The following is a 14,408-nucleotide window of genomic DNA, read 5'->3' as shown; positions in this document are numbered from 1 at the left end:
ACTAAGACGTCACGACCAACAGTCATCATCGGCAGGCCGGGGTTTCCTCTGGAATCTGCGGAGCATGCTCGGGATCGAAAACGGCGGCGGCAGCATGCCTTCAACGTGAAAGACCGGGGCCGTCCGACACGAGTTAGGCGAGTGTGTTGTGTGCTCGTGTGCTCGTGGTAAACCAGCAGAGCGTCCGCGAGCCTGGGTTGGGGTTGGCTGGCGTGCCGGGGGTGGCATCCTCGCATCCATCCCAACATGGACGCAAGTCTGGTTGATGTCCATGCTCAACCAACGCACACGTGCAAATCTAGACCTAATCACGAAAGCGCAATCTCACATTGGCGCCCTTTACATCCAATTGCCCGCCATCCCAACAACAACTTGCGGGGATCCGTGGTGGTCTGTTTTGGGGATGCAAAAGCTGGAAGCGAGCTGCGAAATGTGCAGCCGAGGAGTAACGCACTCAGCGGGCACTGGGGCAGTGAGGGGAAAAGCTGCAGGGAGGGGGAGTCTGGCTGTCAGATTTCCCCAATCCAGTTTCCCGATGCGACCATCGGCTCCTCTCGGCCCCCCTTGCCTGCACGCGCTTTTCTCGTAACCCTATGCACCCCTGCTCTTCGGCGTCCCTTCAGGCTGGCTGGGCAGATGTAGAAGACTCCAAAAGGAGGAACCGCTGAAGAAAGAAGAGAAGCAAAAGAAGGACAAGAAAAAAAGGACGAGCCGGGGAATGGAGAGGGGGTGAGGAGGTTCACCCCAAGTCGTCTCCTCCCCCCTCCAAAAAATGGCAGAACGGTCAAAAAGTCCCACCACCCATCGGCAGTTCCGAAACAAGCACCCGCCCCCAGTTGCACGCGGGTACACGGGCGCTCGCATGTTTTTGGGGTTGGTTGGCTCGTCTCGTGTCACCTGGCCATCCTCTTCGCCGGCCGGGGAGGGAGGAAGACTGGGCGAGCAAGGCACCTTGGAGGGAAGGAAATTTGATGGGCATTTCTGCTGGCAGCCCCATCTGAACTTGGCGGGATAGGTGGAAGCAAATCAGAAAAGACAGAAGGAGCTTGGCTTGATTTCTACCCCCCGGCTTTGTGCCGCCCGCCCGCCGGGAGGGGCTGAACAGCCCAGCAGGCCAGGTTCCCCCATCGTTCGGCAAGACACCTTTGCCTACCGTCAACCATCAATGCTGAATCGTCTGGGGTGTGTGCGAACCGGTCGCGCACTACGACACGCCATTGGGGCCGACCAGCCTCGCTTGATAGCTCGATGCAACCATGTGAAGAAGGGACGTCGGCCAAAATAACACCGAGAGAGGAAAGAAGAATAAGGCCGTTTTTTTCGTCTTGTTTTTCCATCCCACTGCCCTTGTTTGTACCTGCGGCCGTGGAAGGAAATCCTGCATGTCGAGTGCGGCGCCTCCTTACGAAAAGAGCAAGGGACCGACACGGGCCAAGGGAATGCAGCCATACGTCAATCGGCCTTTGCTCCGCGGTCGAACCGATACGTACTTGCCTACCAACCACCTAGACGGGGGCATACGGATACACCCAGCGCGGACACTGACTGGTCCCAAAGGAGCTGGGGAAACACGGGGCGGTCAGGGAAAAGCCAGGACGGCGACGACGGCGACGACGACCAGGAAGACGCCTCTACACAAAACCAGACACACACACAAAGACAGCCACCCCAAATGATGCCACCGGACTCGTGGCAGGCCGTGGCGGCGCGCAAGCAGGCGCAGCGCAGCGCCAAGATACCGGCCGAGTGGCGCATCCCGGCCTCGATCCGGCCGCCGGCCGACGTGGCCTCGGTGCAGGACTTCGCGCGCGACTCGGCCTTCTTCACCGAAGACGAGTTGCGCATCACCGAGGCCACGGCGTCCGAGGTCGTCTTCCGCGTCGCCCGGGCCGAGTGGACGGCGCTGCAGGTCACGACGGCCGTCTGCAAGCGCGCCGCCGTCGCCCAGCAGCTGCTCAACTGCCTGACCGAGGTGCTGTTCGACGACGCCGTCGCGCGCGCCAAGGAGCTCGACGCCTATTTCTTGCAGACTGGCCGGACCGTGGGGCTGCTGCACGGGTTGCCCATCAGGTGAGGCGGACTTTTTTTTTTTTGGACTATTTTCCCTCCTGTTTTCCCCACCTTGTTAGCTACCTCGCGTGCTGACCTAGGGCTGTGTGCTAGCCTGTCAGATCAGTTTTGGCTCAAGGGCGTCGACTCGACAATAGGCTACGTCGCGTCGGCGGATAAGCCGGCGGCAGAGGACTCGACAGTGGTCCAGCTACTACGCGATGCCGGGGCCGTGTTTTACGCCAAGTCAAACGTCCCGACGACGCTGACAAGCGGGGGTAAGCCCGTCCCGTCCCAATTCTTGCACTTATCCGGGAGAGCCCGGGAGCGAGGCCTAGAAAGAGAGGCAACCTGCCTAGGTGCCTCTAGCTATATTAGCCACTCACGTCCCATGCTCACCATCCGCCCAAACGCGCACAGAAACGGTCAACGGCCTCTTCGGCCGCACCGTCAACCCGAGGAATCGAACCCTCAGCCCGGGCGGCTCGTCGGGCGGCGAGGCGGCGCTCGTGACGTTCCGGGCCAGCTTCTTGGGCGTGGGCACCGACATCGGCGGCTCGGTGCGGCACCCGTGCTCCTTTACGGGCCTGTACGGTCTGCGGCCCTCTCACGGCCGCGCGCCGCACCGGCGCGTATCGACCACGTACGCGGCGGGCCAGACCGACGTGCTGCGGCCCAGCGTGGCGCCGCTGTGCCGGTCGCCCGACGACGTGCGCCTCTTCATGGCCACGCTCGCGGCCCTGCAGCCCTGGCGCCTGGACCCCCTGTGCCTGCACCTGCCGTGGCGCGTCGACCAGGAGCGCCTGCCGCCGCGCCTCTGCTTCGGCCTCTCGTACGGCGACGGGGTGGTGGCGCCCACGCCGCCGCTGCGAAGGGCGCTCGACATGGTGCGCGCTCGCCTGCTGGCCGCCGGCCACGGCGTCATCGAGCACACGGCCCACGAGGTCCGCGAGGCCGACGAGATCATCGGCCGCATGGCGTGGACGGCCGAGGGGAACGGCGGCGACGAGTTCCCGAGGCGCGGCGCGGACCGGCCGGGCGAGCTGTCCATGTCGTCGTCGTCGTCGTCGGGGGCGGCGGCGGCGGCGGCAGGCCTGAAAGGGGGCGGCGGCTGGCTAGGGGCCGGGGTGGGCGGCGGCGGTGGGCTGGCGGCGCCGGGGACGACGCAGGTGGTGCGGGCGCAGACGGTGTCGGAGACGTGGCAGAACCAGCAGGCGCGGTCGCTGCTGTTCCGCAAGTGGTCGGACCGGTGGGAGCGCACGGCGGCGCGGCCGGGGGCCAACGGGCGGGTCATGGACGCCCTCATCATGCCCAGCACGCCCTTCCCCGCCGTCCGGCACGACCGCGGCCTGCCCTGGCACTATGGCCAGCTGAGTCCGCTGCTCGACCTCACCACGGGCGTCTTCCCCGTCACCAAGGTCGACCTGGTCAAGGACGTGGTGCCGCCCGACTGGCGGCCCATCTCGGACAAGGATCTCGAGATTATGAAATTCTGTGGGTGCCCTAATCAGAGGAAAAGGAGTGAGGAAAAAAGGGATGCGGGACTGACAATTTCACAATCCACAGATGGGAGACCAGAAAATCACGAAAACGCACTGGTCGGACTGGTCTTAATAGGGCGGAGGCTCGAGGAGGAAAAAGTGACGGCGATGCTAAAGGTGATGGAGCAGGTTGTGGGGGTGGATTATTGACTTTAACGAGGGGGGAGTTTGGTGTTTGCTCTAGACGGGATACGGCATCCTTTGACCTTGTTGCTACATGTAAGCACCACGAGGTGCATTCAGCCGGCAGCGGGAGAATTCGTTATGGGCCGATGCAAACGCTGTCTGCCAAAAAGCCATCACCACGTCGAGATGCAGCTGGCGCCTGTTTGTTACAGGATGGCCGGATGCAGTAAGTGCCGCGGGAGTGCTCGCGTCGGGTTAGGGTCCAGAGGGTCTGGACGTGCTGGGGCAGTGGTTGCTTCAGCGATTGCTTCAGCGGGCGGGTGGTGTCGCTCAGGCGTGTCCATCAGAACATGCACACGCATTCGGTGCTGAACATCTATGCCCGGTTAATCAAGAACATCATATCTTGCCAATTGATGAATTACCCGTGCTCGTAAATCTGCAGTGAGCCCTGAGCTCGCCCAAGCTCCCCAAGCCCAACGCCCAACCCGTCGCTGTCGCTGGCCGCTAAATCAGGCAAAGCCAATGCCTGCCGGACAGCCAAGCTGCCTGGCTGCGGCGTGGTATGATGGGGCGCAGGCCACACGCGTCATCGTCGCACCGACACAGTGAAGCGGCCGATCAGCCATCGTCTTCCTTTCCCTTGACTTGCTCTGTGTTGGCCCAGCTTCTTCCCACCATCCTTCGGGCGCTCAGCCAGTCCCTGTTGATTCCACCGCCCGCACGCCGCAACAATGGCAGCCCCAGCCCACCACGCCGACGGCGCCACCAAGGCCTACTTCGACCACTCGTCGGCCCAGCGCGTGTCCACCGACACCGTCCTCGCCCGCGCCCTGAAGGAGCAGTATCCGCAGCTGGAGCTCGTCATCACCCCCGAGTCCAACTGCGCCCTCTTCGCCTTTGCCCTCTCGGGCCACGCTGCCCTGACGCCCGTCGACGACGCCAAGGGCGACCACCACGGCGGCGGCAAGTCAGCCGCCCTACCGTCGTCGCTGTCATGGGACGTCTACCTGCCGCCGGCCCGCCGCCTCGACGGCGCCCGCGGCGGCATCGCTGAGCGCCTGCTGTTCGGCAAGTTCCTCTACAGGTGGCGCGACGCCGAGTTCATCATCTACCTGGCCGACGGCCGCGACGGCAGCAACTCTTACCCGGCCGTCACCAACTACTACGTCCTCTGCTCTCCGGCCGAGCGCCCTGCGGTCGACGACCTGCTGCTCGCGGCCGGCGCCTGGACCAACGAGCTGCACGACGAGGTCTGGGTCTTTGACGGCGGCTACTGGCGCAAGAGCGCCGAGCTGTACGACAGCATCCGCAAGGCCTCGTGGGACAACGTCATCCTGGACCCGTCCATGAAGAAGGCCATCATCGACGACCACCTGTCCTTTTACGGCTCCCGGGACACGTATGCGAGCCTCAAGGTCCCATGGAAGCGAGGCGTCATCTAGTCAGTGCTGTTTGGTAATTTTGTATCGAGAAAGGACCTTGACTGACTCCAGATAATATTACAGTTATGGCCCTCCAGGCAATGGTAGGATCCCACCAAGCCGGCATGAATTTCGGTTCCCCAAGTGTCGAGCCGCTCAACTAACCATTTGTGCCCACAGGGAAAACCATCTCGATCAAGGCCACTATGCGGATGCTGTATGACCTGAAGGATCCCGTGCCGACTCTCTATGTCCGCACCTTGGCATCTGTGAGTTTTGGGCTTGAACTTTTACGTGTTTGTGTCGTGTAGCTAACAAACCTTGCCTCTATCCAGTTCGGCGGCCCGGAAGCCGCCCTCGCCTCCATCTTTGGCATGGCGCGGCGGTACGCGCCGTGCTACCTTGTCTTTGAGGATCTGGACACCATCGTCGGCGACGACGCCAGGAGTTATTTCCTGAACGAGATCGATGGGCTCAAGGCCAATGACGGCATCTTCATAGTCGGTAGCACAAACCACCTCGACCGGCTTGACCCTGGTATTTCGGTACGTCCCTGTGGTTTGCTGCCCTCCGCACGCCCCACCCCACCTTGGCTGACCGCCCGCCGACCACTCTTGCCCGCGACAGAAACGCCCTTCGCGCTTTGACAGAAAGTACTTCTTCCCCGACCCGGACCGCGAGCAGCGTGTCGCGTACTGCCATTTCTGGCAGCGCAAGCTCGCCGACAACAAGGACGTCGACTTCCCAGACCCACTGTGCGGCGCCATCGCCGACATCACGGACAAGTTCAGCTTCGCCTACATGCAAGAGGCCTTTGTGGCCTCCCTGCTGGCCATTGCCCGCGAGAACCGCGACGGGGACGGGGAGGGGATGCTCGAGGACGACTGGGTCGGCGTGAGCGCCCCGCGGCGCCTCAGCTCTGGGAGCTCGCAGGCCGCCTCCAGCCTTGACTCCTGGGCCGACGCCGACGACGACGGCGAGCTGGACAAGCTCGTTCTGTGGGTCCAGATGAAGAAGCAGGTCAAGATTCTGCGTGAAGGAATGGACGACAAAAGCGACGGGCTTTCCGGCAAGCTCGACGCTGTCTCATTGTGATAAAGGTCTTTCCGCTTCCTTTTCGCATTGAACGTATTTTTGCTTTTCAGGCATTGTTCATGATGTTGCTATATCACTTCGTAGGGCTTTTTGTCGCTCATTCGCCCCTCTCAGAGCCTTGTTGTCAGCCTTGTTTCGGGGCCAAGTGTCCATAGCAAGGACCAGAAGCACTGGGGGAAAAAACAAAGGGCTTGACAAGATATAGCCACAACGTACCATACCATACCAATCGCCATTGTTGGGTGTAATTGCTTTTCCAACCGCTGGGGTATATAAGGCGGACGTCCAGACGATGGTTGGACTGAAGGGTGCGTCCTCATGGACATGCACGCTCACAAATCCGCCAGAGAGCACGCTCACAGAGAACACGCCCAGAGAACGCGCTCACAGAGGACGCTCACAGACTTGCCAGAGAACACGCCAGCAAAGATGAGTGGCTATGACCGCACCAGCATCAGCTCCCCCGGCGACGGTGGCGGGACGCGGCACCACTCCCACACCGACGACGACGCCGCCGGAACATGGATCCCCGTCATCTCCCACGGATTTGTGCATCAGAACCTGTTCGTTTGGCAACCCCGCGCGCCGACTCTTCCGCCGACTCTCCCGCCAATTCTTCCGCCGATTCCCCCTCCAGTCAGAGACATCACCCAACCGGCCGAGGAGATCGCGTATCTCCCCAGCCTCCGGAGGTGGCTACTCGACAGCCATACCCTCCAAGCCATGGGGGCGCCGACGGGCCCGACCCCTTTCGCCAAATGCTCCATCTGCCGCTTGGCCAGGCTTGACATCGCAGAGCTGCGGCCGCCCCCGGCGCTGCCGCATGGGCCTGCCGCTCTGCCTAGCGAGGAGGAGGAGGAGGAGGAGGAGGACGACGACGACGACGATCACGAGCGGGCGGTGGTCCTGTTCTGCGGCCACATGTTTGGTCGGAAATGCCTGACGTCCTGGTTGACGAGCCAGCTCGGAAGTGGGGGAGAGTACGGCTGCCCGGTCTGCAAGGCTAACGTGTGCTACGGCAGCTGGGGCCGGGCCGACGGCTGCAGCCACCACGTCCCGGGACTCGACATCGACGACTGCGGCGGCGTCCTGGCCGTCCCGCGCACGCGCGACGAGGGCGGCCGCCTCCCGGACCGCTGCGACCGGTGCCGGGTCATGCACGACCCCGCGGTCGTCGGCTGGGGCAACCGTGACGTGGCGGATGGGATCCGAACCCGGCCGGCGGCGCTCTGGCAGCCCCAGGCGGGCTCGCTCAATCCGCCTTCAGCTGCAGTGCCGGGGTATCCGAGGATGCCTCTATGGCCTCTGTCGCCTAGGATCTGGATTGTCGAGGGTTACCGGAATGTCCCCCGGGACTTCTGATACCTAGATCGGGGATGGATCCGTGGGCTCTTGATCTGCGCCTCTTGACGTCCAGATAGGTATCTAAACATTCGGAACAGATACATTCGGAATAGATAACATAGGCCTGTCAGGTGATGGTGACTTGCTGTCGTTTCTCATGTGTGCATTTGCCGGTTTCTGTCCCAGTATAAAAGAAGGATTCGGTTAATCTATTGGCGCCATTTCTCTAGGAAAAGACCGAACTCGGCATCCTTGGAACCCAGTTGAAGGATCGATATTTCTCGTTCCCCCCCGGAAACCGGGGAAGACGCGGGGGCATTGGACAGACCAAGCTGAAGGGCCGATTCCCGGCAACCTGGCACCCTCATGGTGCAGCCACCAGATCTTAGATCCTTGAATGCTTCCGCATCTGCGTCCCATTTAGCCAACCGAGACTGCATCCCACCAATTAGGCTCGATCCTACCTGTAAAGAAGGCCTGTTCTGGCCACATGGCGAGCACACCCTCTCCGGTGCCATGCTCCTTCCAGAGGGCACTTTTACAAGACGGTATCGGTGACCACAGGGATACAACCCGAAGGTCCCACGAGGCAACAATGCAGCAGGCCCGCGCCGACGCTGCTGTGCCGCCAGCGGGATGCTTTTTAAGGGCCCTGGTTCACTCGCCCACGGAGCTGCCCGACGCACCAGATGCGTCTCGCAAGGCAGAACCGGACCTCAAGGCTGACCCCCCAGAGGCCAGCTAGAGGACACTCAATGACGGCCAGGAGCACAGCCGCCGGGCCGCGGTCCCCCCTGGACGGCTTCAGGATCGGCTCCGTGACGGTCCCCTCCCGCGGCGATGGGCTCAACTGCGAGCACGTGGCCGGCATGCTGACGCCGCTGTCGGCGCACGAGGTCGACGCCGGCAACCCGGCCATGGCCGACATCGGGCTCCTGACCTTCCTGAGCGTCTTTGGCCACCAACTCCCGGGCCCCCTAGGCCGTGCCACCACGGGCGAGCTGCTCGACTGGTGGCGCGGCAGCCTCGAGTCGGACCGGGACGCGGCACGGCCTTCCTGCGCGGCGTCACCACGACTTGCATGCGGGACGCCTGCTCCAGCACCACAGGCATCGGCGAGGCCGAGTGAGTACCGGAACAGCACCGTCCCCTATAGTGTGACACCCCCCTGAAACTGACCCGGGGGGCCAACGACGCAAAGCATCGCCGGCATCGGCATGTACGTGGCCAACACCATGCTCACCCTCCTCGTCGTCATGTACTGGGTCTTCTCGCTCGTGCACACCCCCTGCCCGGCGCACGGGAGGCACGGCGCCGCCGGCACCGGCACCGGCGGGGGCTGACGGCACGACTGTGCGGGAAGCGTAGTCTGCCACGCGCTGCGCGCCACCGTCGACGACGTCTTCGACGGCGCCCTCGTCTACAGCACATCCCTGCACGTCGCCACGCTCTCGCACCATGCCACCACCACCACTAGCGGCGGCGGCGGCGGCGGCACGACGACGCGGTACGAGGTCACGTTTGCGCAGACGAGCTGCACCTTTGCGGCCCTGTCTTCTTCTGCGCCGCCTACTTCGCCGCCTCGATCGCGGGCACCGTCCTGCCTCTCCAGGGCTGGGCCACGCGCCTGCGCCCGGGCAGGCCCAAGAGGCTCGAGAAGCTCACGCGGCGGGGTTTGTTCAACAAGCTCCGCATCGCGCAGTCCTTCTTCCCGACCTTTGGCATCTTCTTCTACACCTTTGTCGTGAACGCGGCGCGGAGCGACTTCAAGGACGAGAACAAGTGGGGCATCGGCCAGTACCTGGCCGTGGCGTCATGGCTCCCTTCAATAATAAAGCTCGGCTACTTCCTCTGCGGTATGTTGTATAGGTGTCCAGGATCACAAACACTAGTGCGGTGGAGCAAGATACATTTTCTTCCTTAGAAAACCAAGCTAAACTGATGTACCACCAAGATCCACCGCACTAGTGTTTGTGATCCTGGACACCTGTACAGTCTACAGTCTCCTCACCTCGTTTGATGACAAGGACAGACAGTTCGGGTGCAGGACGAAACTGACCTCCCCCTGTAGTGTCGGCGATGGAGACCGCCTTGACGAGCCACCTCCCCCTACCCTGGACAGCACGCCTGCCACCAGGCTACGACAGGGGCAGCAACGAGAATCCCCTACCTAGCACACCGCCCCACTGACGACGGCGACGACATTGCGGGACTGGAGGAGGGAGTAATGACTCGGAGAAACACGGACCTCGTCGCCGCCGTGGGTCTCGCCAGCCCAGGGCCAGACCCAGCCGTGCTGGGCGGCCTGCTCGCGCGGCGGGACTCGGATGCCACCGTCGTAGGCGACGTACCAGAGCTAGCAAAACTAAAAGATATTAAGCACTGAATCGTCCTCGCCCTTGATGCGTGACATGAGCCCGTGCGCCAGGCACAACTCTCTCTCTTTTCAAGCCCCCCCGGCGCATAGGCGAGGTCGGTGCTAGAGCACGTAAACAACCCACATCCGGAATGCGAACCACTCACAAGGGAGATTTGGAATATCTTACGGAGTGAGGGCAGATTTGGTTGCCAAAAAAAACCCAAAAAAAACCCCCAAGATCCGAGAATGCGGAACAGTGGCGCGCAACCACGGCCACGGAACGCGCGCCTCGAGTTTCCCAAACACGGGACTTTGCCGCAAGTCTCGGCCTCAGACGCATCCGCCCCGTATCCGCCTGCTTGCGATCCAGACCGCAAAATTAGAGTTGACCTAAATCGGTCCCCTGGTGATGGTGCACGTTCCGCTATGTGCCATGTGGGCCAGGGGGGGGAGCGAAACAACCTGGCACAACTGGCTGGGTGGCATCATGCATCATCCCAATGTCATGATACATCCCTGGTGGGGTTCAGTCCCCGGCTCTCGCTTCCGCGGTGCACCTCCGAGGCCGCCGAATCCGCGCCGCCCGCGCCGACGTTCTCATCTCCCGTATACGGCGTTGGTCTCAGAACATGTCTGGCATTTGTCGTTTTTTTTTTTTTCGGTTTGTGCGCAGGCTGTCCCGTTATCAGACCGCTTGGCTGCGGAATTCGGAATAGGCAGGGGCCGCCTGTCTGGATTTGAGGCAGGTCCCTGCCATGTACAGTGTGGCCAAGCAGGAATTTGCGGTCGTTGTCAACCGAAATATCGAACCTCGGTGGCTGGTGTAATACCGTAGTCACTCTGACAGCATTACTGCATATAATGTGTTGGGTGGAATGTACTTCCAGAGGTACCTTAACGCGATCCAAAGGGCTAGGGTTTAATGCTATCAATATTTATGTTATGTTTTCGTTCGATAGTGCCTAGGGTTTTAGGGAGCTAGAGATGGTTGAACCGTGGAAAGTGTCTGGAGGAAACTTCCTGGGATCTGGTGAGGCAAGCAACCCATCCTGGAGATCTACTTTGCCAATAGAAATAAATAAGCGGTGAAGTGACGGTTGCAAATTTGCGGACTTGCCATTGTAGGTTCCAATTTGAGGCAACTGATGTAAAAAGAAGGGGAGCGGAAGAGATTGCTAGCAAATCAGGATTGATAATAATAATATTGAGCAAGATGGGCAAAAAGACGAGGAGCAGAGATCACATCGAGAAAAACACCACAACGCAGACCTGATAAAGATAGCTGTTCAAACCATTCTATGCCAAACAAGAGAGTAACGGACAAGGGAAGAAGACATTTAGAATTAATCATCACTGGAGGGCTTGTATCTCGACGATGGCTACAAAAAAAACAACCGGCTGTCTGTGACGGATGCATCCGAGGAGCTCACGTGGTTTCCATCATCGTCAGGTGCAGTGTTTGTCAACCAGGCTAACAAATAGGCACCTACCCATCTCGGCCGCCCTGGAATCTGTAGAAAACATGACGCCAGACCAAGCTTCCCCTTGCCGCACGGATCATGCAATGGGGCTCGGTAACCAAAGACGACATCAGACACTAGTCCCAATGGCACACCCACGGCACGTGGGCACCCAGGGTCGACGCAAGCGAGGCAAAGGACGGACGACAAGGCCAAGAGCAGGCTGCAGGCCAAAACCACAACACGGCGCGGGCAAGAGTAGAGGATAGGTATGGAATACAGATTAAGGATTATTAAATTGACGAGGCTCGCAAAAACCGCTCGACTAAAAAAACACCAGTCCCCGCAGCGTCTCCCCCAACTGGTCAAAGCTGAGATTTGCTCCAATAGGTTCACAGCAGCCGATCATCTCCCCTTTCGCCGACCATCCGTGCGCCGCGCCCGCACCCCCAAGGATCTCGACCAATGGCGCGACGCGGCATGGTGTGTGCGTGTCCTTGGGCTCGTCGTGTGGCGTGCTTCAATCGATCCGCCCGGACGTAGCTCTAGAGCTGCAGACTGAAATATGCCAATCGCGTGTTCCGACATGCTTTGCCGTGTGACAGTCGCCGCCGTCGGTTGTCAAGATCATGGGCGCACAGGCTGGGCTGCATGCCTAATTGGGCCGCCTCTTTTTGGCTGGTAGTTTCGAGAGATCATCCCCCCTCACGAGGGACAACACAAGCAGTTGGTCGGTCGGGTTCTTTCGTCAAGGGGGGTATGGCCCTCTGGATTTCTTCATTATCTCCCATTGGGGGGGGGGGGGGGGGGTGTGGCACTTTTCGAGTTGCCACAGACTCGTCCAGAGAAGAAAGGGAAAGGGAGAAAGGAAAATGTGCCAGCAGGGACGGCCGTACAGCTGCAAGCAGTAAAAAGAAGGATATCACAAGAAAGGGGGTAAGAAATAAGAAGGAAACTCAAAAGACGCCCAAGTCGCCCCTCGGAAACAGATAACCGCCACCATGGTTAGCCGAAACAAGGCAAGGCTGGGATGAGGCCCCAGGCAGCATGACCTCGGTCGACAGCGTCGCTGCTGTTGCGCGCCAGCAACGCGCTGCGACAGGTCGGTCGCAAGTTTCGGGGCGACTTGGTCCTCGCTAGCCAACCCCGTCTATAGGGCAAGGGCGGCGAAGAGAGTGGTGCCAAAGACGCCGGCCAGGATGCCCATCTCCTTGGCCATGCCGACCGACGGCCTGTTGGCGGCCGCCGTGGGGACGGTCGTGGGCTTGGTGGTGGTGGGCTTGGTCGGGAGGACGGTGTTTGTCGGCGCGACAGTGCCCGTGGCCGTGTTGCTGCCCTGGGCGGTGGCGGCGGAGAGACCCGCGGCGCACCCGCAGACTGAACGATACGTGACGATCGAGGTCAGCTGCCGAGAGCGGCGAACGACTAATAAGAACGTAATGATGGTGTTATTTACCTTGGGCACCACCGTCGATGACGGCCTGGTAAGACGACGTGGGGCACGCCGTCTGCACGCAGCCCTCGACGGCCGCCATGAGCTTGGGCTGCGACTTGCACTGGCACTGAAAGTCGGTGCCGGCGCAGCCAATGGACGGGGCCCCCTTTATGAAGCACGCCTGGGCGCACTGCGGGATGACCTTGAGGGCCGTGGCGACGCAGTCCTGCGCGGCAGCGACGCCGGCGAAGGCGGCCACCGAGGCGGCGACCACGTTGAGGCTCGTAGAGAACTTCATTTTTGCGTCGACTGGGGGTGGTGGTTGTGGGGTCCGATACCGCAAAAAAAGGCTGAGCCGGGTGGGATAGAGGGAGAAGAGAGAGGGGAGGAAGTGGTCAGGAAAGGTGTGGTTGGGTCTTTTGCTGTTTCCACGTCTCAGGGGGCTCCGTTCTCCTTTCAAGCGAGTGTATGGCACTGGTGCGGGCGCGGGCGAGGCGGGACGGTCGTGTTCAGATCTGATCAGTCAAGTAAAAGATCTTGGGGAGCCAGGCACATACACACACGGACAGGAGGCGTAGTGGTAGAGGGAGAGGGGGTGGTTGACGGAGGGGGAGGGGAAACCGCGTGTTTTTGCATGCTTTCCCGGCCACCACCAGACGTCAGTGCATCCTCTGCGGGAGATACATCCATCACTTCGCTTTCGTCCCCGACATGGTTTCCCTTCCTCGCTCTCGTTGCTCCCTCTCTCCACCCCTACCCTCTCTCTCTCTCTCAGTTTTTTTTTTCACATGGATGGGCGGGTTCGGGGGCCGTGGTTGGTTACCATGCAGGACCCGTTGGGCCTGTGGTAGCATCCAAGGCCGGGGCCTAACCCAGTTCGAGCCGGCCAATAACGTCGCTGTTGGGGCACATTGCTGCAACCTGCAATAAACTGACGGATCGGGAAGTCGACGCCGAGGCCTGGCTGGTGGGTGGCTCGGTGGGTGGGTGGGTGGTGAGGGGGAGCCCGAGTCTGCCTGTGATTTCGATGCCGTCTCGCATACGAAGTGTAGCCTCTGCCGCCAGCCAGTGGCGTGGCAATGGTGCCTGAGCGTACTGAGCGTGCTGAGCGTGTTGAGCTATCTGGTGGGGGGGTGCTAGAATGGGACGCAGCCAATCGGACCTTGGCTGCAGTGCCGCCCCTGCGCGGGTGACGCAGGAAATCAAATCAGCTCAATGTGATCAACGCGCTGGACTGCAAATCTCGCAGAACAAGCTCGCGAGCGCATTGTGCAAGCTTTGCAAGCTTTGCAAGCTCGGCGACGCACAGCGAGCCCAGCCTCGCTCGACCAAAGCCTACGTCAACCCTCATGTTCCTTCCCCCCGACTTGACTCGACACCGTCGACATTGACTTTCTGCCATCCGATAAAATGGATACCCAATTCCGTGGCCGTGGATCCTCCGAAATGATGGCAATTCGCAGCTCGCAACTCAAAAGAGCACCCGAGAGCTTTGTGTCCTCTCACGGCCAGCACTTGCACAAAATGAGGATTTACCCACCACGCCTCGCCAAGTGCGACCCAGTCACCAGCCGA

The 14,408-nt window shown here is 61.0% G+C and overlaps 5 protein-coding genes across 5 annotated transcripts; 4 read left to right on the top strand and 1 right to left on the bottom strand.

Moving 5' to 3' along the window:
* Positions 1-1,672: 1,672 nt before the first annotated feature.
* Positions 1,673-3,740, top strand: GGTG_06555 (hypothetical protein; the record flags this gene model as incomplete). Its single annotated transcript, XM_009224374.1, has 4 exons — positions 1,673-2,070; positions 2,164-2,327; positions 2,470-3,543; positions 3,616-3,740. 4 exons carry the CDS (start codon positions 1,673-1,675, stop codon positions 3,738-3,740), a joined length of 1,761 nt encoding a protein of 586 aa, XP_009222638.1.
* A 710-nt stretch (positions 3,741-4,450) lies between these two features.
* Positions 4,451-6,235, top strand: GGTG_06554 (hypothetical protein; the record flags this gene model as incomplete). Its single annotated transcript, XM_009224373.1, has 5 exons — positions 4,451-5,160; positions 5,225-5,244; positions 5,321-5,409; positions 5,476-5,685; positions 5,768-6,235. The coding sequence occupies 5 exons, from the start codon at positions 4,451-4,453 to the stop codon at positions 6,233-6,235; spliced, it is 1,497 nt and encodes a 498-aa protein (XP_009222637.1).
* A 318-nt stretch (positions 6,236-6,553) lies between these two features.
* On the top strand, positions 6,554-7,716 carry GGTG_06553 (hypothetical protein; the record flags this gene model as incomplete). The annotated part of the gene is made up of 1 exon (XM_009224372.1): positions 6,554-7,716. The coding sequence occupies one exon, from the start codon at positions 6,554-6,556 to the stop codon at positions 7,595-7,597; it is 1,044 nt and encodes a 347-aa protein (XP_009222636.1). The 3' UTR covers positions 7,598-7,716.
* Positions 7,717-8,334: 618 nt separating this feature from the next.
* On the top strand, positions 8,335-10,426 carry GGTG_06552 (hypothetical protein; the record flags this gene model as incomplete). Its single annotated transcript, XM_009224371.1, has 4 exons — positions 8,335-8,704; positions 8,948-9,093; positions 9,192-9,435; positions 9,754-10,426. 4 exons carry the CDS (start codon positions 8,335-8,337, stop codon positions 9,963-9,965), a joined length of 972 nt encoding a protein of 323 aa, XP_009222635.1. The 3' UTR covers positions 9,966-10,426.
* Positions 10,427-12,190: 1,764 nt separating this feature from the next.
* On the bottom strand, positions 12,191-13,556 carry GGTG_06551 (hypothetical protein). Its single transcript, XM_009224370.1, has 2 exons — positions 12,855-13,556; positions 12,191-12,775 (listed from the first exon to the last, which is right to left on the bottom strand). The coding sequence occupies exons 1-2, from the start codon at positions 13,129-13,131 to the stop codon at positions 12,549-12,551; spliced, it is 504 nt and encodes a 167-aa protein (XP_009222634.1). The 5' UTR covers positions 13,132-13,556; the 3' UTR covers positions 12,191-12,548.
* Positions 13,557-14,408: the final 852 nt, after the last annotated feature.

Source organism: Gaeumannomyces tritici (assembly GCF_000145635.1).
Source record: "Gaeumannomyces tritici R3-111a-1 unplaced genomic scaffold supercont2.3, whole genome shotgun sequence".
Lineage (NCBI taxonomy): Eukaryota > Fungi > Ascomycota > Sordariomycetes > Magnaporthales > Magnaporthaceae > Gaeumannomyces > Gaeumannomyces tritici.
Note: the sequence above shows the minus strand (reverse complement) of the source record. Positions and strands in the feature narration are given on the sequence as shown.

Excerpts from the sequence above, each read along its gene's own strand:
- GGTG_06551 (XM_009224370.1), bottom strand. The coding sequence starts at position 13,131 with ATGAAGTTCTCTACGAGCCTCAACGTGGTCGCCGCCTCGGTGGCCGCC. Across the intron at positions 12,776-12,854 it reads CATCGACGGTGGTGCCCAAG|TCTGCGGGTGCGCCGCGGGT; the intron begins GTAAATAACACC and ends CGTATCGTTCAG.